The following is a 24,028-nucleotide window of genomic DNA, read 5'->3' as shown; positions in this document are numbered from 1 at the left end:
AGAAATACTGCTAGTGAAGGAATAGGAACAAAAAAGGAGATGACAATATAAACAGCTCTTTCTTACCCTGGTTTTCCAGCACCATATTGTTTGTGTGCAATAACAGTGGCCTTATTAACATCAAACCGTAATCCCAGAATCCCTACCTTTCTTCTTTCAGTCTCAAATCAACTTTTTAAGAAAACCTCCCACTACTTCTAACAGCCACAATGATCCCGACTTTAAGAGGCAATGGGTCCCTTTAAGTACCACTCACTGGCCATTGTGATATCACATCACCAGCTAGATGCATGCTGCCATTGAACAACCTGAACATTGCCAATTCCTTACAGCAATCATTTACAGCAGCAGGGATTCAGTGCACCACCAGTGAACAGGAGTAGGCTAATCACATACCACAATCCCCCTGCTCATTTCAAGGGTTAGTCAATTTTATCCCTAGTGGAGCTGGAGTAAGGATTAGAGAACTTAACACAAATACTTGATTCAAGATACACACAAGCAAAACAAAATCAAAGTGAAGAATGTGTTTGAATTCCTCCAATCAATGCCAACAACTGATATTTCATTAATCATAAGTATGATGGTTGTGCTTTTTTTTCAATTGAGTCCCTTCTGGATAGTGACATGCTGCAAACTTCCCATTCATACCTACACAGGAATTAAAGCGATCCCCCCAGGAATACTCTCCATTTCCCTCCATCTCAGTAGTTGCTGCTGCAGAATATGATCTTTCATTTTATTAGCTCTGATAGATTTGTTCCTGAAAGAAGACTATGGGTCTGATTGCCTTGGTTTTTGTTTGGATAGAAACATTGCCACCCAGAAGCTTTCCTGCAGAAAATAGGCTGATCTGAAAAGCTTTTATTTGAGCAATATTGTAATCTCCGTCAGAGGAGATTAGGGTAGATATGTGTATCTCTTTTTAAGAGTTGGTGGTCTTCGCGTAACTTGAGAAGTAACAGCAAATGAGATTAAGTGCAGTCAATTAGAAACGGGAAAAAAAATTAAATAGTGAATTAAAAAGGAATTGAATGGAGTCAGCAACAATGACTGAAATTAAATGAGAAGGCAAAAGAAATCCACAAGGATCATCCTCAGAAAGAAAAAGGGAAATTAGGGACAAATAGAAAGTGAAATTTAATATCATACATCCTATCTTTGAAATCTTTTCTCTACCCAATCTATTCAACCACTTGCACATTTTGTAATGAGTAGAGCTGAACTTTACAAAACAAATGGCGTAATTATGAACCTATGAGAGGATTAGAACCTATTGTGCTCTCTTTTCATCCTTTCAACTATGACCCAAGGTTTTGTCTTGCATCACTCACCTTCAGTTACCTAATTCTACCACCAGAGGTCGGCAGGAACTAACTCTGCCACGGTATTAATCTTAATGGAATTACATTCAATCTGTCAGGATTTTCTTCATTACTGGTATATTACAAGTACTTTGACTTTTGATTAGCAATAAATATATTCATGATAAACTTAGCACCAGCAAACAAAAAATTAAATGCATGCCTTTCTTAGAAAAATATTAACAATTTAGAGTTTAGCTTCCAAATGGAAAGTAAACTCATTTCATTTCAAAATATTATTGGATAATCTCTTTTCAAATATGGCTCTTTTATTCTATTTAGCACTATCAGAAAGACCTTTAAGAGGTTTAATTTTATGTGTGTTACGAACTCGGTGAATGTCCCTTCAAGATAGAGTTAGGTGTGTGTGTGTGTGTGTGTGTGTGTGTGTGTGTGTGTGTGTGTGTGTGTGTGTGTGTGTGTGTGTGTGTGTGTGTGTGTGTGTGTGTGTGTGTGTGTGTGTGTGTGTGTGTGTGGCGTGCTTACGTCAACCAAAGATAAAAGACGTAATGACATTGTTGAAGAAGTCAGTCGAAGTCAGTCAGAAGAGAGAAAGAGAAAAGAGAGAGAGAGACGCCAGCCTGCTAGTTTTCTCTATCGATGGATGAGAAACAATAACTGTGTCTGTTACTACAATCCACGTATGGAAATTGGAAGTAATCCGGTGGAGTTCACTTTGTCATTAACCTGTAGAGGGAAACAGGTATTTGTGTGGACGGCCACGATACGGATGCTTTTCGGGGTGAGGAAGTCACTACCGTAAACACTGAGGTGTCGTTTGGGTTCCATCGTGGAACATTTGGATTTCGTAATTACTCTCTCTATGTTCTCTACATCTACGTCTTATCTTCAGACAACGGTGGTTGTTGAAGAAGCCTTTGCTCATGTTTCACCTTACGGCTTGCTGAACTGAACTTTGAAAACTATTCCTGGACTTGGAGTTTGGGAATTTGCCACACACACACAACGAGTTTAGTTTTTGGGGTTAATGTTCAAGATTTAACATTTTTACTTCTAACATTCTAACATTTTTACTTTTATTTTTCTTATTGTCATAAGTAGTTATTAATAAAATAGTTTTTAACATGTATACATCTTGGTGTGTTTATTTTGTTGCTGGTTCGTGACATGTGTCAGTTCGATCAACTTTGACTAAGGGCCCTTGACAGGCATTGGATCTTGTGTTTGCTTTTAAGAAGAATTTAATCCCTGCCTCCAGTACGTGCCCTAGAAATGCTTTTCCTGCTGTTCCAGATAGGGTTGACAACTTCTTTCCAGTGTGGAATATGGCACCTGTGGTACTGAAGCAATTGCAGATGTTTTGAAGATGGCAGAGGACTCCACCCTGAACAACAAATGACTGAAGGAATATTCGGTTGAACTCAGAAGTTTATGGCCAGTGCATGATTCATGGGAACAGATATTGGTAGCCCTCAGCTTTGTACACCACTTGCAAGAACTGGGAATAGCTGTTTCAGAGGATACCACATTTAAAACAACCTGATCAGAAAAGAAAACCATGTATCTTGTCATGGCTTCAAATTACTTCAAAATGTTGTCTATTACTCCTTCATGCCAAACCATCACAAGACTATATAACTCCTTTTTGGCATTCCATGCATAATCCATTTCTTAGGAGAGCACATCCACAAGACAGAATGTACTACTAGAAATATCTTCCAAAGCCATAAATCAAGTCAGTTGGATGATGTAATCAGATACTGGCTTGCAGATTGTTACAAGGGTTGTCAGCATACATCTTTTTCTTTGACTTCCATCCTCTTAAGAACCTTTTCTGCTGCTACAAAGATGTATGCTCCAAGAGTACCACCTGTAAAATGTCCTCCCAGCCAGTCTCCCTTAAAATTCCAAGAAGCTTTGCTTAGCTCTATGAAGCTGCCTATCTGGGTCGCAGTACATCAATGCCATCTTCTTAAAATTTATGCTGACCACCCTCTGAAAATTCTCCCTGTCCTCCATCTCTCAGAGGACAAGAATATTGATAGGACTGTTATGAATTATTATGTGGGTTCCTTAATTGATGGGCAGAAACACCAGCCCTGGCATTTTTTTTAATGTGCCTAATGTTGCTAAAGCGCAAACTATAAAAAAATGCATGTTGTTGTATGTTCCTGCATTTGGAACCTGATCATAATATTTATGTGTCATGTCTTCAAAGTTACAAATTACATTTGTGAGCTAAGATGACATTGTTGGCTGATATTAGCCTCAGATGCACTAAGACAAATAACAATGCACTGTGCTGGCATTACTGTGCTAGAAGCTCATTGTCAGTACCTTACAAGTAGAGGTGCCTTGGTGTTATTAATATCTACATATAAATGATATTGTCTATCAGAATCTAAATATTTCTCTTCTGGGACAGTACAGAAATATTCAAATATTGCAGAATATTGTTGAGTTCTAGTTTAATATTAAATGTCATTTACAATATAAACATTATATTTATGTCCAAAAGATACTCAGTTCCAGATATTCAGGTGCATGAAGTTACAACAATAAAACAGCACAAATAAGCTTGAAATATTTTTGGAGTTTATCATTAAGTAGGAAACGTTTAGCAGCCAAATAAATGGTTTCAGTTTTATAAGGATTATTTACATGGATAACACACTTTCAGAGGAACAATCACATCAAATCCACTGGGTGATGATTAAGAGGAGGAAATTTGCATGATAATTTAAGGCATTTCACTTTAATTATCAACTCCTACATTCTGCAAGCAAACTGGATTTGGAATAGTTTAGTTGTTTAAAGGAAGCAATTTTAATTTGTCTGACTCAAAGTTATCAAGATTGAACTGCTGCAAGGCTTTATACCACAAGATGACCAATGTACAAGCGGCAAAGTAATTGATGAATTAGAATAAGTAGTTAATATGTCTAATGGGTGACTTCACCTTGTAATCTGCAAACAATAATTACTGTAACAAATATTCACCATCTGTACTCAGTGGGTGGACACTGGATACTCCCTTTAAGCAACAAATGATAACTTTGAAAAAGGCAGTCTTCAGGTATTTATAACAATTGAAAGTAGCAGAAATGTACACTGCCACAATCTGTAAAGTGGCCGCCCAGCATATCCTTCACTTTACCATTACAATTGAGCCAGGGCAATCAACTCTAATTCAATGAAGAGTGCAGGAGGGCAAACTGAGAGCAGTGCCAGGCATACTTCAGAATGACGAGTCGCCAGTCTAGTGAAGCGACAATGCAGGACGATTTGCATGCTGAACAAAACGGTATGCTATAGACAGGGCTAAGTGATCTCACAACCAATGGGTCAGATCAAAGCTTCACAAGCCTACCGCATCTCATCACTAATAGTGGTGGATAATTAAACAGCTAACTGGAGGAGGAGGAGGCTCCAGGAACATCCCCATCCTTATTGGTGGTGGGGCCCAGCACGTGAACATTAAAGAAAAGGCTGAGCATTTGAAACCATGTTTAGCCAGAATTACTAAATAGATGAATCATCTTAGCTTTCTGCTCAGAGATATAGAACAGCATAGCACAGTAACAGGCCCTTTGGCCTGCAATGTCTGCACCAAAAACAATGTCAAATTAAACTAATTCTCTTCTACTTGTACATGATCCATATCCCTCCATTCCCTACATATTCATGTGTCTTTCTAACAATCTCTTAAACACCATTATTGTATCTGCTTCCACCACACCCCCCAGCAGCCTGGTCCAGGCACCTACCACGTCAGGTGTAAAAAACTTGCCCCGCACATCTCCTTTAAACTTACCACCGTCTCACCTTAAAAGCATGTAGTCTAGTGGAGATCCACTAGCGGCAGAGGCCAGAAAACATGGTAACAGGAAACAGCTGAGAACACTGGTTACAGTAAAAGCTATGGGACTAGATGACATCCCAGCTATAATAATGATGACCTGCGCCCCAGAACTGGCTTCCTCTCAAGCCAAACTGTTCCAGTAGAGTTACACCCGGCATCAAGCCAACAATGTGGAAAATTGCCTATTCAGGGACCAATCTTATCAAGCTAATTACTACCCTATCATCCTACTCTCAATCATCAGCAAAGTGACAGAAGCTGTTACCAACAGTGCTATCAAGTGGCACTTACTCACCAATAAGGTATTGATCGAGGACCAGCTTGGCTTTCACCAGGACCACCTCACTCCCTGTCACATCACAGTCTTGGTCCACACATGGACCAAAGAGCTGAATTCTGGAGGTAAAGGCAATAGTGACCACCCTTGACATCAAGGCACTATTTGAATGAGTGTGGCATCAAGGTGCACTGGTAAAAGTGAAGTCAATGGACATCAAAGGTAAAACACTCCAGGCGTTTTTTAGCCATACTTTGCACGAAGGAAGTTGGTTGTGGTTGTCGACGGTCAATCATTCCAGCTCCAGAACATCGCTGCAAGAGTTCCTCAAGGCAGTGTCCCGGACCCAACCATCATCAGCTACTTCATTAATCACCTTCCTTCCATCATTAGGTCAGAAGTGGGGACTGTACAATGTTCAAGTCCATTCACAACTCGTCAGCAAATAAAACAGCCCATGCCTGTAATCAGCAAGACCTTGACACATTCAGGTATGGATTGATAGGAGGCAAATTGTATTCATACCAGGTAATATCATCTCCTGCATGAGAGAGTGTAACCATTGAGGCTTGACATCCAATGGCATTACCATTGCTGAGTTCCCCACCATCAACACCCTGGAAGTCACTATCACCAGAAGCTGAATTGGACCAGCCACATAAATATTGTGGCGACAAGAGAAGATCAGAAGTTGGCTATCCTGCTGCAAGTGTCTCACCTCATGACACCCCAAATGCCCTTCCACCCTTTACAAGGCACATCAGGAGCACGATGAAATAATCTCCTTTTTTCAGGATGAAAGCAGCTCCAGAAAAACTCAAGAAACTTGGCTTCATTGAAGACAAAATGGCTTGTTTGATTGACTCCCAATCCATTATCCTAAACATTCAGTCCCTCCACCACCAGAGCACCTTGCCTGCAGCGTGTACCATTTGTGGTTACTCACCAAGGTATCCTAAAAGGACCTTCCACACCCATAACCTTTGCCAAAGAAGGGCAGCAGGCACATGAGAGCATCACACTTGCAGGTTCCCCTCCAAGTTGCACACCATTCTGCCTTGGCATTTTATCATTGGTCCTTCACTGATGCTGCATCTAAATTCTAGAACTGCCTTTCTTCACCAGAAGGACTACTGTGGTTTAAAAAGGTGGCCCACCACTACCTGCTGTTAGGCATAGGCAATAAATGGTGGCCCTGCTAGTGACATCTAGATCCTGGTTCTATTACTGGCCACCCTGCCTTCAGCTGTCAAAGCACGAAGCTCTGAAATTGCCACCTTCACCTTTCAACACCTTTTTCATCCTTTAAGATCCCTCGAAGACCTCCCACTACATCAAAGCCCTTGGCCATCTTATGTGTGATGGAGTTAATTTTGTTTAATTTGGCTCCTGTGCTTTCTCACTATTATAGGTGCTCTCTGAATTGAAGCTTTACTACAGGATTCAATCATTACTTTTGGCTATCATTCCCACCTCCAACCAGAGGCAAGTTCCCATTTGTTGTATTACCAAGATGTTTTACAGAGGTATGAAGAATAAATACTGCTGTCAGAAAAAAAACTGGTTCAAAGAACTTGTTTTTAATTAGTATTTTAAAGAAAGAGAAGGGGGTTGAGAGGAAGAAGGGTGAGGGGGTTGCATTCCAGAGAGTCACATCAAGGTGCTGAGGGAAGCTGTCGATGACAAAAGGGTCTGGCCAGTGAGTTGCAGGACTGAAAGGGAGAATATGAACAGAACCAGGGATGGAAATGATGGGTGAAGTTAATGCATTGTAAGATGGGATGCTTGTGTCACCAAGTAGATTGTCAATGCAATTGTTGCTGGAGGTTATATAGACACAAAGAAGTTGCAAATGCTCTTTACAAAGAATACAAAAATGTGTGCTTTAGTGTTAAGCTTGCAGGTGCATGCAGGATTAAAAGAACACATTGGTCCAGACCATGCTGCATTTTGCTTTCATCCACTAATACCCGACTGTAAGTTCCCAGTTAGATGCGTTGCTGCCAGTATCTCTCTGGAGTGCTTTTTTTCACTTGGGCAATTATATGGTAGACTGTCACAGAAAAGGATTACTCGGACCCGGAGGGCGTCTGCTTCAGAAAGCCTTTATTGTAGCATGATATCATGGAGAGCTCAGACCCCGAAAAGCGGAGTTCCGAAACTCTGCTCAGCAAAGGATTACACTCATTTTTATAGTTAAAATATACGTGACAAAGAGCATTTACACAAAACATTTACACAAATACAAGAGTTTCACAGCATGTTCTAGGTGATAACCCGAAGCAGCTATCAGCTTAGAAGTTACTCTGCCTGCAGCGTTAGGATAGATTATAGAACAATGATTCCAAAGAAAGATAGGTTCCCACGTCCTTCTTATAGTACAAGCAAGCATGGGAGTCAGTTACTTATACAGTAGCTAGGCACGGTCAGCTAGTTGGCAGTCCACCAAGGGCAGGCAACTGTCATAGCAGAAATAGCTTTGACCCTTTTTAATAATGCTTTAAATTTTCTTCCACATAGACTAACTTCTTGTCTGGATTTATTTTCATGAGCAACATGGGACCCGATCTCACAGAAATAGACCTTTATGAATCATGGTACTTTAGCTAAGTTCTTGCGGGAACCTACATATGCTGATAGCAGCTGCAGTTTGAATTGGATATCACAGGTGAATGGCCAAACAGTATTATCAGGAAGCTCAGTGTAACCCCTTAATCCAGGGAGAGCGGGCAGTCTGCCCATGTTCCACATTACCTTTTCACCATCCCCCTCCCCCTCCTCAACTCACACTCTAACCCAGAAACTCCACTGCATTCCAGTATTTAGTAGATGTTAAAGGGCTTTGCAAATGGATTTTAATCCTGATGACAGCTAGTTCCTTCTCACATCATGGCCTTTAATTCCCTCTAGACCAAGCATGTTGTGTCTCTAAAACAACCTGTGCAAGAAATTAAAGGCACAGGTAAGATAGTAACAAGGTTAAGCCTTCTCTTTTAATTATCTGGGATTTACACTGTTCGGAATTATCATGCAAACACTCTGCGTACATTAGAGTTACATAACAGATAATGACTTCTATTCATATATTGTGCCTATTGAAATACTTCAAGAGAAAAATTGGCCATTGTGGAAATAAAATTTTAACCATGAGTTAAACATAAAGAAGTTACACCTCATATTTTCTCCCTTAGTTGTGTTTTAATTTTATCTGATGATCTGAAGGTCTGCTAGTCTCAATAAAATTAGATGCATATTGAACCACCTGAACGGTATTCTTACTGGATTTTTGAAACATGATAATATTCAGTATGAATCCTGATAAAAACAATACCATTGCAATTTTCATTTTTGTGTATCTAAAGTTTATTAAAAACATATAAACAAAACTTCCAGTACAAAAGCATCATTTTCTTAACATTGACAAGAGGAAAAGACTAAAATTGACTTTATTGGAAACTATAGACACCACCTTCAGCTTAAGTGATCAGACACACTTTATTAATAATTTATTTTTTAAATATAAGCATTTCTCTAACAAATTTAATTTGAAAATAATATAAAATGTATTAGCCTAAAAACTGGATCAATTTGCTCACTTCTTTGTGCCCACATTGCACATAAGAGTGTCTTCCACACAGTAAATCATGCTGGCTATCACGTCCAGGCCAAATGGTGCCATTGAGAAATAACTCCAGGCAGAGTTGTGCATGATTCACTCTGGCACAGTCAATATTTTCCCATCATCAGTAACTCACTTAATGAAGTCACAGGTTGTGCTGTGTATGTTTTCTCCACTGCTGGTAGAAATAGGAACTTCTGGGGGAAAGTTATGACCTTCACTGTTAACTCACATAAAAACTAGGAACATTATTAAATTACTTAAAGCGTCTGCACTGTCCTGTTGACGTCTTACACTCGGCATCTCCCAGCCTCAGTGGTTTCCCTATATGAAATGATTCATGAGGGCTCCCTTCAATACTCACAGCTTCTTTTCTCAGATCACATCTGAGCTGCACTGTCTTCTTGATAAGCTTGTACTTTGCATTGAATTGGTACCAGCAGCATGGGAGTTGATCAGCCAATTGATGGTGGGTGTCCAGACACAAAGGAGTGTGCCATGGCCTCTCTCCCCTGCATTCTTCCTCACATCTATAGCAACCTTATCTTATGTTGTGTTGGAGAGCTCCTTAAGCTCTAACCTGCTTCACAGTGTTTTACCTGGCATTAACATGGCAGGTGTGAGCTCTGCTTTCAGCTCCTGGAGAACCACACAGGTTCCATTTCAGTGCATGAATCTGTGTACGAAATACCATTGTACATCTTCTAATGAATTTTCATCCAATTTCACTATATTTTTGTGAGATCCGATTAGTTGTTGGCACCATACACTGCACATATTTGCATACTACAGGAGAATGAAACCCAATTTCTCGACTGTTCTCTTTATAATATTTTCATTCTGATTCATTGTTGATGGCTATTTATATATGTACAACTGGAGTTGGTTTGAATTCAGTAAACAATGATATAATACACTTCATACTACAATAATAGATCAATTGGTGACATATATTACATGGCGACCAGCCTTATTTTCTCCATAATAATGTTCCATAAAGTCATGTCTACAAAGCACTGTAGAACTTTCTGTGACTCTCCTGTGGCCAATACTCATGAACAGTATTATCAAATTCTGTAACCTCGGTTACTAACTGTGAATGGCTCAAGATTAGTACTGTGATAAGACAGGTTAATATATTATAGGATTACATACTTACCACACACATACACAAACGACAGGCTGATGAATTATTGGGAAAGTCCTAATAAATGTATGTATGAACCATTATCACAGCATCACAGATAAATGATGGTACAGCAGTGTTCAGTTTCAGTGCTCCTTGAGGAAGTCTAGATCATGAGATCATGTTTTTGAATTCTTAGAATACAAACTCAGAATGTGAGGCAGTCTAAGAAGAATATTTACTGATAGCTTGTCGCCACCTGCCACCATTTTTAAAGATCTTTGCACCTCATAACAGATCTTTCACTGAAATTTTGCCTGGAATAGGATAGAATAGTCAAAATTGGACTGCCCAATGGCTTCATGATTCTTGTGGCATATTTTTAGCTCTGGGAACTTAGAATATACACAGAGCATCTAGACAAGGTGGTGAAGAAGGTGCATCCCATTGGTTGGGACAATGAGTACAGGAGATGTGATATCATGTTATAGCTGTACAAGGAATTGGTGAGACTGCACTTGGAGTACTGAGTGCAGTTCTGATCACTACACTACCAGAAAGATGTGATTAAGCTGAAGAGGGTGCAGAGAAGGCTGTTGCTGGAACTGGAGGGCTTAAGTTAAAGGAGAGACTGGATAGACTGGGACTGTTTTCCCTGGAGTGTAGAAGGCTGAGGGGTGACCACATAGAGGTTTATAAAATCATGAGGGGCTCAGATAGAATAAATGGACACAGTCTTTTCCCCAGGTTTAAGGTGAGAGGGGAAAGAATTAAAGGGGATCTAAGTGGCAACTTCAGAGGGTGTTGGGTTTATGGAATGAGCTGCCAGAGGAAATGGTAGAGGCAGGTATGATTACATTGTTTAAAAGATATTTGGCCAGGTAAATGATAGGAAAGGTTTAGAGGCATACAGCCCAAATGCAGGCAAATTGGATTAGCTCAGGTGGGCAACTTGGTCGGTATGGACGAGTTGGGTGAAGGGCCTGTTTCCATGTTGTATGACTCTGTGGCTCCATAACTGCAATGGGTTTTTTCATTGGTCAACCCCTTCATCCCAGAAATCAACTTAATGAACCTTCTCTGCACTGACCCTGATGCCAGGACATCATTCCTTAACGGAAATGGAAACTGTACACAGTATTTTATGAGTGGTCTCCCCAGAATCCTGTAAATTTGCAGGAACGCTTCTCCAATTAATATTTCATACGACTTGCAATAAAGGCCAATGTTCAACTAGCCTCCTAATTCCTTGCTATATATGCATGCTAACTTTCTATGTTTCATCTACTAGGGCCACTAAATCCCTTGGTATCACAACATTTTACAGTCTTACTCCATTTAAATTATGATTTGCTTTCTCATTCTTCCTTCCAAGGTGGACAAACTCACCTTTTCCCACCTTATATTCCATCTGCTAACTTCTTTCCCACTCAATTAACCTATCTATTTGTCTTTGCAGGCTCTTTGTATCCACCTCACAGTTTCCAAACCCACCTATTTCCGTATCATCAGTAAATTTGGCCACAGTATACCCAATCCTTTCATCCAATTCATCCAATAATTTGTTCTTTAGTACTGATGAATGTAGTTCACTGCCCCAGCTCAAGTGCTTCCAAAGTCAATTGTTGGCTTTAAGTGATACACAAATGTAGTAATCCATGCACAATTCACAACTATAAAATCTATGGTCGTATCCCAGATACTATTGCCAACCCCAGAGGAAAAATGGTTCATTTGCTTGGAGACCCCAGTATCCACGTTTTTGTGGATTAATTTCTAGCACTCACCTGTCCCATGTGGTCACAAAAATTGTTTGCTGTCAACAATGAAGCAATGGGGAGAATGCCCCAGTGCCCCAACATCCCTTTCCATGAGACTTCTCCCATGCTCCCTTTGGTAGCTGGTAGGAGGAAAAGGACAGGGATCATTAAAAAATATTTTTCTTTTCTTTAGGGTCCAGAAAACTCACTTGCATAGGTAAACATCTCCACATTCTATCCCACTGGATAGTGCCCACTTGAGTCCAGGAGGCCAGTTTGCCTCATTTCTTTCAGAACTTCAGTAAGAATCGGAAATGGGAAATGGTGGCTTGAGGAATGCATGCATTATTCCATGAAACTATTGACCTGATAGTTTGACAAAGATGTTCCCTCTTACAAAGCTGACAGGGAACTTCTGAAGCTGGCAGAACTGGATCCTCGCTTATTTTTATAGAACCCCTGCTGGTTTAAGTGTTATTAATCATTGACCCAATGATGCTGTTTGTTGAGGGATGGTGCAGAATTTGGTTAGATAGTATGAGGTTACCTATTTTTATCTTGGTCCCTTAAATATATTAGATATCTGAGAATTCGTGGGGATTGAATGAAATTTCAAGTTCTCTGTTGGTTGATTCATCAGTCATACTTGCTGATTCTCAAGGAAACTGTTTCAGAAATAAAATTAGAAGTGTACGAGTCATTCTTATAGAAAGAGAAGTGTCAAAAAGTTTGGCCAATAATAGAAATGCTAGATTGTGAAAAGATAATTACTTCAGTATTATGATTTAATGAATGCTTATGAATAAATCATTAGAGTATGAGCATGATCTAAATAAATGAAAAACCAGTAAGATTGCACACAGCTCTTCACAGAATTATTATGGATTAGATTCAGCACCAGGCACAGGAAGCCTGATGCATTTTAACATAAAGACAATAATATACCTTGGAGAAAACTGTGTAAAGCAACTCTTGCTGCTGACTGCACTTGCACAGCTGTTTTCTCTTACTTCATAACATTTCCATATGAGCACCTCCTGCTCAAACAGTGCAACTGTTTTTCCACAGCCTAAAGTAATGTTTACACAAGGAGCACTTTCAGAGGAGTTCATCAGCCATTTCGGGTAGTATTAAAACACTATTGACTTTCAAGCTAATTCTTTCCTGATTTTAAATTAACATTCACTTTCTTCAGTAGCTGTTTATCTTGGCTGATTGTAACAAAGCCACACATTTGAAGATGTATATGAAGAGGAAATTCTCGAGAGAGCTTTTTGAACATTAGTTCGAGTAACAGTTGAAATCCTTTTCCCACAAGTTGCAGATGATTTGTCATTGATCTAGAAATCCTTGTCCCAGCCTGATAGTTCATCTGGGGGAACATCCTTATCTGGAGGATAGGTATCAAAGTACCTATAATCTGTTGGACCTTTAAGCTTAGGAAAAAAGCAAAAATATTTTATTCAGCATTTTCCCTTCAAAAATACAACCTTTGGATTATTAAGTTGATTATGAATAGTTCTCATCAATGATTCATGATAAAAGTTAGGTTTGGTCTACTTGGCCGATCAAAACTCTTTCCCCTAAACCAATAACCCCACTCGACACTCCAAACATAACTATACTGACTATGAACTTAACAACTATACTGATCTGTTCCTTAATTCATTTAAATGTGCACAAAAAACAAACATCAAATGAAATTTACAGCATGACAATGATCATTTAGCCTAACCATACAATACCCTTTCATACAACTTTGCTAAACTCTGTCAGCATATCATTTTATTCCTTCCTTGCCCATATGCCATTTTAGCTTCCCCCACAGTATATCTGGACTGTTTAGATCAACTATTTTGTGTGGCAGAGTTCTACATCCTGATGAATCCAGACAAAATAAATACACATCCCCTGAATCCCCTTTGAGCTCATTAACAAGTAACTTATATTTTTAACCCCCAGATATGGATTCCTCACGTAAAAACATCTTCTCTATATTTACCCTTATCAAACTCCTCTGAATTTCTGTTAGCTCTTCTCTCACTTTCTCCATTCTTATTCAATCTACCCCTAATATTTATAACCCCTTAGTTCTGATGTCAATTCTGTGACCTTTTAGCACAGCGTAGCAATTGTATTTCCAAACTATTGACTTCATTGAGTAGTTTTATCAGACAGGAGCATATCATTAAGGAATTAAGCTTTAAAATTAGTTTCTGTAGGCATACATAAGTTGTTTAATTTGAAACAAATCAATTTTTTGAACATCAAAGCAAAGGTTTTGTTGAAAATGATCACTTTTCTATTTTAGATACCAAATTAATAAAGTTAGTTTGACCAAACCAGCATTAATGACCTCAAAATGGTTCCATCGATATATCACCCAGTGATGCTCCAGACTCTATTCACTTTCATTCCTTCCCCTCCAAACAAACTTGACATGGAATCACACATATTGTGCAAGCCTAGAGCCTACAAGAGGCAACTGGTCATCCATTCAAGGTGTGCAGTTCTGAAGCAGGATGGAAATAAGGTTCAAGGCAGAAATGGGAGGAGGGCCATCAAGATATGCTGGCCAGCAGCCCACAGGTTAAAATTAATCCCCAAATATCAGTTTCAGATTCTTCCAGGGTTCGTATTTTGCATCCAGATGCAGAGTAAATTTCCCTCTACTATGCAATACAACTTTACATAAAATTACACTGACATAAATTATTTATTTTATTATCTTCTGGCTTCTTCAGTATTATCTTTCAGTGCCTTCCCTTGCAGGCTTAACCTGCTTCCCTGATTCTGATCGATTACCCTCTTCAATATTCTCTTCATTATTTTCAATATTTTCAGCTATAAAGGGTCTTTGATCTGATGTGATAACTTTGTTTCCCTTTCCATAGATGCTGCCTAATCTGCTGAGTGTTTATAGTATTTTCTGTTTTTGTTTCAGATTTCCAGCATCTGCAGTTTTTTAAAAATTTCATTTTCAACATTTTATTCTAGGCATCATCACAGGCTTTCTAATGGTGATTCTAATTTCATTGAAAGATAATGGATTCAATGCTTCAAGCTGATCCAGTCCAACCATTTTTGTGTCAGTTTAGATATTTGGTCAGATTAGATCAACAACTCACTTATCAAAGAGTTAGTTCATACTTCCAATATTCGATATTACTAATATTCAAATATCTTAATTATGGACAGAGTAAAGTATCATTGATTGTGATAGATGGACATCCCGTCCTGCATTGAACTGGCAGCTCCAAATCCATGAAGTGAGATGTTGTCCAGAATATAATCAACTGCAAAATCATTAAATTCTTATATCAGAGGCAAATAGTAGCAAATACCTCTCTTTTTAACGGTGATGATAATGTTCTGACTTTTAATCCTTCCCAGTTAAAACCACTGAACCATCTGTAGTTGAGGAAAATTACATATATTATTCAAATACATTCCACATTTAAATTGGATCAATTTTCACAAGTTTAACACCAGATAGATTGCCACAGTGATCGCTTTCCCGTGAAAGCATTAGAATAATATAACATAATATTTCTCCTAAACCTTTTCTCTTCAAGCCCTATTGAAATCATTGAGGTTTTGTATCCTGCGTCAAATCAGTTCCAGCTCAGGATCCAAAAGAAAATTTACATCAGTAAAAAGGCTACCTATCAACAGTGGGCTATCAGAATGTGGTATGAAGGAGCCCTGGTAAAACTGAAGTCAATGAAAATCATAGGAAAAAACATTCCAATAACCGGGCAAAGGAAGATGGCTGTGGTTGTTAGAGATCAATCATCCCAACCCAGCTCACTTTTGCTGAAGTTCCTCATGATAGTGTTTAGGCTCAGCCATGTTCACTGCTTCATAATGATCATTGCAAAGTCAGAAGTGGGATGTTCATTTATGATTACACCACGTTTAGTTCCATTCACAACTCCTCAGCAAATGAAGCAAGCTGTACATGCCTGCATGTCTCAAGACATAGATAACATTCAGGCATGGGCTGATATATGGCAAGTAACATTCCCCTCCATCAATTTCCATCTCCCACAAAAGAGAATTCAACTACCTGTCTTTTACATTCAATGGCTTTACCACTGCTGTATTCCTCATCATCAACATCCAGGGGTCACCAAAGAATAGAAATCTACAGAACTAGCCACATAAATACTGTAGCTCCAAGTGCAGGTTAGATGTTGAGCATCCTGCAGTGAGTGATGCCTCCTGATACACCACACCCATCTACTAGGCACAAGTCAGGAGGTGATGGAATACTCCCCATTTGACTGGCTGAGTCCAGCTCCAATAAAACTTAAATAGTTCAATACCATTCAGAATAAATCAGCCTGCTAGATTAGCACTACCTCCATCACACTAAAAATTGATTCCCTCAAACAGTGTTGCACCATAGCTTCAGTGTGTACCACTTACAAAATGCACTGCAGCTGCAGCTATTTGCCAAAACTGCTCCCACAGCAAAGCCCAAGACTACGACCACTACCACCAAGAAAGCCAATAGTAATAGGTGCATGGGAACACAACCGCCTACAGGCTCCCCTCTACATTGCATACCATCTCAACTTGGAAATATATTCCTGGTCCATCTTCATCACTGGGTCTAAATCCTGGAATAGGATTTAGACCCAGTGAATCCTATTCACGATAGCATTCTGGGAGTACTGTCACCAGAACAACTTTAGTAGTTCAAGAAGCAACTCACTATCACCTTCTCAAGGGCAATTAAATTTGGATGCTGGACAAACCTGCATCCTGAAAATTGAAAAACAAATGCAGTTTATTGGGAAGCATTAAACTTGTTTCCTTTTTGAATTTAGAAGGGTTGCAATTATTTCAGTGATTATTTGACTATTCTTACATACTCTTGCTGTTACTGTTGTTTTCTGAATAGGGAATTCAGGAAACAACAGTAACAGTTTGTAAACGTTTTGACCTGCAGGACATTTGTCTTAATGTGTACTTTATTTTCCTCAAAAAAAAAGATTTTTTAATGTTCAATGCAGCTAAGCAATCTGAATGTGTAAGTAAGAAAACCAGAAGAATGAACTGGTTAATGTTGAAGCAGAAGACATAACTTTTCATATTATCAATCAATCAATTGCCTGTCATAATCAATACCTTTGTAGTTGAGAGGTCTCTGATATTTGAACAAAATTAAATAATTACAGCAAAGTACAGTATGTACTTTGTATTGATACACTTCTTTGTATAACCTTAGGCAGTGAAGTCATATTTAAATTAGGGGAGACACTTTAGGGATGTTTATCATATCAGGATATTGAATCAATACATCAATAACATCCCTAAAGTATCTCCCTTAATTTAAATATGACTTTTCACTGCCTGACATTATACATACTATACTTTGCTGTAATTATTTATCTCTGAATCATTTTAATTTTATAAAAACATCAGAGACCTGCTGCAAAGATATTGATTATGACAGACTGAGTGCAAAATGGCTAGAACTGGCCAACTGAGTTTGTTAAAATCAATATCTCTGCTGGCAACCAGTCTCTTAAATTGCTAAATGAACAAGCAGACTTTCCTCCTGCTGTAACTGTTAGCAGTAATTATCAGCAAGATCACCTTCTGTTTTACTCCTACTGTATTCTCTGCCTTGGACTGTTTTATTGGTTTATTTCTTCCTGTGAATCAATTGTGAAGGTTCAAAATCCTCCGTCCTAACCAGAAATTAGCCAACTAATGTAAGTGTGACCATGAGAGAGATAGTGGAAACTGATTTTTACAGGGTCTGTGGCTTTATCTTTTCTGATTTGTTGTGTGGCAATAGATCAGTGAAGAGAGAAGATTGTAGAGGGGACATTTGAGCATTGCCTAATGATTCAACTACACATCTTTCCACAGAGAACATAAAAAGCTGACTGTCCAAAGTGGGAGAATGTGACAACATCCAGTGATGTCATATGAATGCCACAGTTGCTGTTATTCCTGAAATTGTAATGGCTGGACTTTAGATCTAATAGCTCCCAAAAATGGGCTAGTAGATTGCAATGCACAAGTAACCCACACTCCTTGAACACAGTGGAGGCACCGCACCGATATCGTGTTGGATGCTTATTTCAATTATTTCAACCTCCATCTAATGCAAACTGATGGTGTTTGCCTGGAGACAAGGTCAAAATCAGGAGTGATTCGTTCCTGTTGAAATGGTCTGCAAAACTCAAAGCCACCCTGTATCTCCAAAAGGGAACTGTGACATGGCTGCAGCAAGTACTGGCAATAAGGCTGGAAGTGAACCTGATCATGGAAAGCATAGAACAGAATGAGAGATAATGAGCTCAATGGTCTTCATGCAATTTAGTGTGGAGGTATTGGTTGATGAGGTGTAAAATAACAGAGATAAACTGTGTCCATAGAGGGACATGTTCAGAATGCAATGGAAGCAGAGAGCTCTGGAGGTCCTAAGGTCCCAAATGCAGTGCCATGAGAAGTTCAATGATCTTATACAAGATTCAAGGTCAGTGAATGAATCTTCAATGCCTGATGCTATCAACTGCACTATTACTCAGTGTCTTAATGAAAGATTCTCCTTATATAATGGCTTTCATGACCTCAAGATATCCTGAAACATCTTACAGGCTAGAATGCAGTGCAGGAAACAATGAGGAAAGCTAACATAATGTTACCATTATCTCTGAGGAAAGTCGAGTATAAAAGTATGGGTTGTACTACATTTATATAGAGCATTGTTGGGACCACAACTTAAGTATTGTGTACAGTATTGGTCTTCTTATTTAAGGAAAGATGTAAATGCATTGGAAGAAGTTCAGAGAAGGTTTACCGCACTCATACCTGGAATGGGCAGATTGTCTTAAGAGGAAATATTGCACAGGCTATGCTTGTACCCACTGAAGTTTAGAAAAATGAAAAGCAGCTTGATTGAAAACATATAAGATCTTGAGGGATCTTGACAGGGTGAAGGTGGAGAGCATATTTACTCCCATGGGGCAATTTAGAAATAAGGTGAAAACTATTTTCCCACAAAGTTGTGAGTGTTTGGAACTCTCTTATTCAAAGGCTGGTGGAAGTTAAGTCTTGGAATATTTTTAAGGAAGAAGTAGACAGCTGCTTGATAATCAAGGGTGAAAGATCACCACAAGTAGACAGAAATGCAAAATCTAGGTTACAATCAATTAGCCGTGATTTTATTGAATAGGACAGCAGGCTCGAGGTGTAAAACTGCCTCTTCCAATTCTTAATTCATATATTTATATAAACGACCAAAGAAATACTTCTTAAGTTTGGTCATTTTTTGTAATGTAGAAAATGCAGAAATCAAAATAACTCCCACAAAAGCAATATGATAATGACCAAATAATTAGATTAGTAATATTAGGAGGTGCTTGAGGGAAAAATATTGGCTAGGACACTAGGTATAATGCTCATCTTCTCTGAAATATTGCTTTGGCACCTACCAGGACACCTGCCAGTGCAGCCTCTGCTAGGATTAGAGTCCACTCTTGCCACAGTGACAAAGTCACAAAGTACATCCTACATGATATGAAATGGGTAATCTAGGCTCCCCTTCTTCCTCAATCTACTTGCAACCTTTGACATAGTTAACCATGCCAGCCTTGCCCTCCTTTGTCTGGCTGGAAAGAACGACACACACCTGATGCCATTCTAATTTATCTAATTGTAGCCAGAGAACCACCATCATCTGCACCCGTTACCTCTAATGTCCACCAAAAATCTATCCTTAACCCCCACCTATTTTTCACCTGCGCTGCTCCCCAGCCTGTCAGCAAACACAGCTTCTGTTTCTATGTGTACATCACTAACATTTCATCTCACCTCTCACTATCTATTCCAGCCCTTCTGCTATCTCTAATTGAGAAACAAATTGGGATCTAAATTAAGATCTGGTGGATCTGTTCTCCCCTCCTCCCACCCCCCCCCCCCCCCCGCACCTATCTCTTACCTGCATCTACCTATCACCACATTGTGCCCGCCCGTCCCCCCTCTTTTGTCCACCTATCACTGCTCTGTTTTTCCCTCCCATATATTGGGCTTCCCATTTTCCTATCTTCAGTTCAGAAGGGTCCTGACCCGAAACATTGACCGCCTGCTTTTCTCCACAGATGCTGCCTGGCCTGCTGAGTTCCCCCAGCATCATTGTGTTTTTCGTGCTATCTCTAATGGTCAGGCTGCTTGTGCAACAATCAGAAGTGGATGAGCTGGAACATTAGAAAGACCAAGTTAACTGAATTCAGTCCCTCCTGCAAACTCCATTCCTCCGCATTGACTTAATCCTTCTCCTTAACAGATGTGTATGCTTAATCCAAGCTGTACACAACTTTGACATTATAAATGCCTGCAACTACAGCAGTGGCTAGTAGTGCTGCACAGTCATGTATTTGCATTTGAGAATTATAGAAAAGTGGTGTCCAGGTGCGTGGTGTATGCCATAGGTCAAAGCTGAGCATGCCCCAGATTCCTGTGCGTTTTCATATCAGACACAGGGAGAGCGAGAACCAAACCTCCAGGCTTTGTGCAAATCACGTGTTCCTTAATTTTCAATTGCATTTCATTTTGCATTGGAATTGCATTGCACAGCACCTGCAGACATGGCACTACCTGACCTGCATTAATGCAGGTTGTTGCTATTGTCCACTGCAGCCACCTCTGCAGTGCTCTCCACCTGAATGGAAGGCAATCCTGTCAATCAGGCCAATGCTTGGATTATAAAATGGTTAAAGAGAAACTACGCACTGTAGTTTATATAAATGTGAGTGTACCTTTAAGAATTGTGTGAACCATGTGGTATGGCTTTTAAGGTACTATTTTACCAGCCATCAATGTTAGTTGGATGTTGACTGCCTTCAATAGAGTATATTTAATTGATGGCTTTAGCCTCGCTAAAAGTCTTAGTGAACAAGATTGCAAAAAAGCCTGGTTCCTTGACTGACAAGGAGCTTTGGATGTTGCTGCTAGAGGGAACAGCATATCAGCAATCAGCATGAGGTTACAGGAAATGGTATTCTCTAGGTAAAGCTGGAGCCATGACAGGCAATTGAGGTGGTGGATTTGTCTGTGAACATAAGAAATATTTGAGTTTCTCTGTACATAGAAGGAGTGGCAATGTTCCTGTGAGCAAACAATATTATTAAGATCCCAAGAGATGACACAGAACAGAGGAATAAGGCCATACGTGGAAAGAGGAAGTCGATATTGTTGCTGCGATTAGAGCCACAGACATTTAAAATGTCGGTATGGACACAGGTATTATGAACCATGGACAGCGTCCCATGCAAGACCATTATAAAAGTCTTGAAGGGGTACCTTAACCAAACATCTTATGAACTTTACGAGGCCATGTTGAGAAACCTGAACCTCCAAGAGCTTCTGTATAAAGGTGAGGTTGGGTGGGTTGTGATGGTACTCCTTGTGATGATGATAAAAGGCCAGGCTGTAAAATTTTAACATGTAACCAAAATATAAAATTGGCCACTTTATAATATCTTATGTATATTCATATTTCAGTCATAGTTTTCCAACAGGAAAAATAGTTTTCCTTCTGTCAGAAAGCGGGTTTCCATCGTCGTGGTAGCAAGTCCCTTCCCCGCCTCACCCCAAGGATCCAGCATCCTTGCTTCCGGGTTTCCCCACCAAATCTAGCCACCCATCCCATCCAATATTCTGCCTACACAGCCCATCCCTATAGAAAATTCTGTGCAAAGAATCTTACCTGTGTTTCTTAATGTCATTTATTCCATTTTTCAGATTTCCCAAGCGTTCATTTGGATTTTGTCTGCATTGAAGAATATCAGAGTAAAATGAAAATCTGACTTGTTCACAATTTCTTTCTCTCATTTTTTTTTCTCCTTATTTGCTCTCCTGGAATTCATGGAGGGCATACCAGTTGTGCTATTGGCAAAGGCCTGGCCTGAAGATTGAAGACACGAGTTCAAATCCCACCATAACTACAGGGGTATTAAATTCAGTTAATTAAATAATTTGTAATTGAAGGGGTGTTTTAGTAAACGGGATCATAAAACTATGATTTTGTCGTGTATAATCTCATCCAATTTACTGATGTTCTAATGATGTAGGACCTAATAATACTGTAAGCATGTTTAGGTTGTGCTTGTGAATTTCATATGTCATTCACAAGCACAATCTAAACACACAGTATTATTAGACACAGCTGCCGAGTGGTCACGAAACCGGAGTTGAAACCGAGGCTCACCAACCACCATGGAAAATCTGGAAATTCAATTCAATTCCATAATGAAAGGAAATGAAATGACATTATAAAACCCATCTGGGTTCACAATACCCATCATGTGTGACACCAGACTTACACCACATAATTGCCTGAAGGAAAATTTGGTATCGGCATTATTTTCTATCCAGACCAGATAGCAATTTTAGACCCTGCTCCTAAGATGAATAATGTTGATGTTGTGCTCCTCCATATAACCTAACTATACAGATCTTCATTGTTTCTAGAATTCATTAATACCTGTGAAGAGCTGAGCAATTAATCAGACAACCCTACAAAGAAAATGACATCGGGGATCACTGAAGCAATGCTAACTGCCAAACGTCTGTCTATCAGGTGCAATTCTCTCCCTAAATGAACATTTATTTAGTGACACCAATGTCAGAGAAATGATTTCCTTTGTGGATAAAAATAGTGACTGTGCTCTCTGTGATATAATGCAATTTTATTAAGCACAGTGGGGATTTATCATGGAAGATGCTCATGATTGTTGGCATCAGGTATCATGTTGACTTGCACAAAGCTTAACTAAATATCTGAGAGCTGATTCTGACTCTAGTTGCCCAGCAGGACCTGAGTGGGCTGGCATTTAAAATAACTGTGATAATTTCCCACCTTTGAACTTATTGACTTATTTGCTGGCTATGATTTTAACCAGCTCTTTTAATTTTAACCAGATGAATACCTGCAGGAGAGCAGCAGAGCTATTTTTTGAATCTGCAGATTGGATCCTAAAGACACCGGAGACAATCTTAATCCATGACCTGAGCAATAAGGCTGCTGTGACTTCCCCACCAAGCCAACCTGGCAGGAGAGTAGCCAAGACCAGAAGTGTTCAAAAATGTTAAGTTGTTTGTTGTGAGCCAGGAAGAGCAGGATTGCTTCTCTGGCCCCATAGAAATCTTGTGCCTTCCCTGTCCCAATGATTTTACCCTTTCTTTCCTTACCCTGGGACAGTCCCTTCAAATTCCCAAGCACTTCCCTCTATTTGCCCAAAATTCTTCTTCTGCATAGTGACTTAGCTAACACATCCCACAGGATTTGATTTTTGAAATGTCCTGCCCTCACACTGCAGATTTATATCTCTAAACTCATTAGATTTGTTGCAGCTTGTTAAAGAGGCTTGATCTTTCCCTATGGCCCTGCATTTTTTCTCTTTTAATTGTATAACTAAGATACTTAAAAAATTCCAAGTCAGAATAAAATTTTGTTGACCAGTTACTTTGATATGCTACTATACTTGATGACTCTGGTTGATAAATGGTGCTTCCAGAATTATTAATCTCCTCCTTGCTCTTTTATGAATTACTCAAGACGGGCAAAGTCAGACTCATGGATGCATATATTATGACTTTTTTTAAGATTCTTACTTGCACAGCCTACGAATCATATCTTCTGGTCGCTTTGTTATTTTCTTGGGGAAATCCATTTTTTCTACACCTTTGAGAATCAAGTTGTAGGTCATCATCTGATCATAACCAGAAAATGGCGGGCTATTAAACAAGGGCATAAAGTAATGTTAGGGCCACATAATGGAATTTCTAAGCTAAGTACACATCACAAATACTTTCAAAAACATGTGAACTTTTCAAACAATCTTCAATAAAAAGTCCAAAAGTATTAAAGTTGAAGAATTTGCCAGAGCAGTTATGTTTTTGCACACTGCAGTCAGTGAGTGAGAATTCAACATTTTGGACCTTTTTGAGAAATATTGGCTATTACCATCCTTTACCATGTTACTATCAGCATCTTTGGGATCCATTTGCAAATGCAGAAGATTCTAAGTTGTAAT

General features: G+C 39.2%; 1 protein-coding gene across 1 annotated transcript in view; it reads right to left on the bottom strand.

Annotated features, from left to right (window-relative positions):
* Positions 1–13,309: 13,309 nt before the first annotated feature.
* The window catches only part of prkg2 (protein kinase cGMP-dependent 2), a 67,300-nt gene continuing 56,581 nt past the window's right edge, over positions 13,310–24,028 (bottom strand). The window contains exons 15-18 of the mRNA XM_052040620.1: positions 23,607–23,729; positions 21,700–21,762; positions 15,314–15,380; positions 13,310–13,405 (exon numbers count right to left, since the gene is read on the bottom strand). Of these exons, the coding sequence (XP_051896580.1) occupies positions 13,310–13,405; positions 15,314–15,380; positions 21,700–21,762; positions 23,607–23,729 (349 nt within the window). The remainder of the gene's footprint in view (positions 13,406–15,313; positions 15,381–21,699; positions 21,763–23,606; positions 23,730–24,028) is intronic.

Source organism: Pristis pectinata, chromosome 2, assembly GCF_009764475.1.
Source record: "Pristis pectinata isolate sPriPec2 chromosome 2, sPriPec2.1.pri, whole genome shotgun sequence".
Classification (NCBI taxonomy): domain Eukaryota; kingdom Metazoa; phylum Chordata; class Chondrichthyes; order Rhinopristiformes; family Pristidae; genus Pristis; species Pristis pectinata.
The sequence above is the reverse complement of the archived record's forward strand: the minus strand, read 5'-3'. Positions and strand labels throughout refer to the sequence as shown.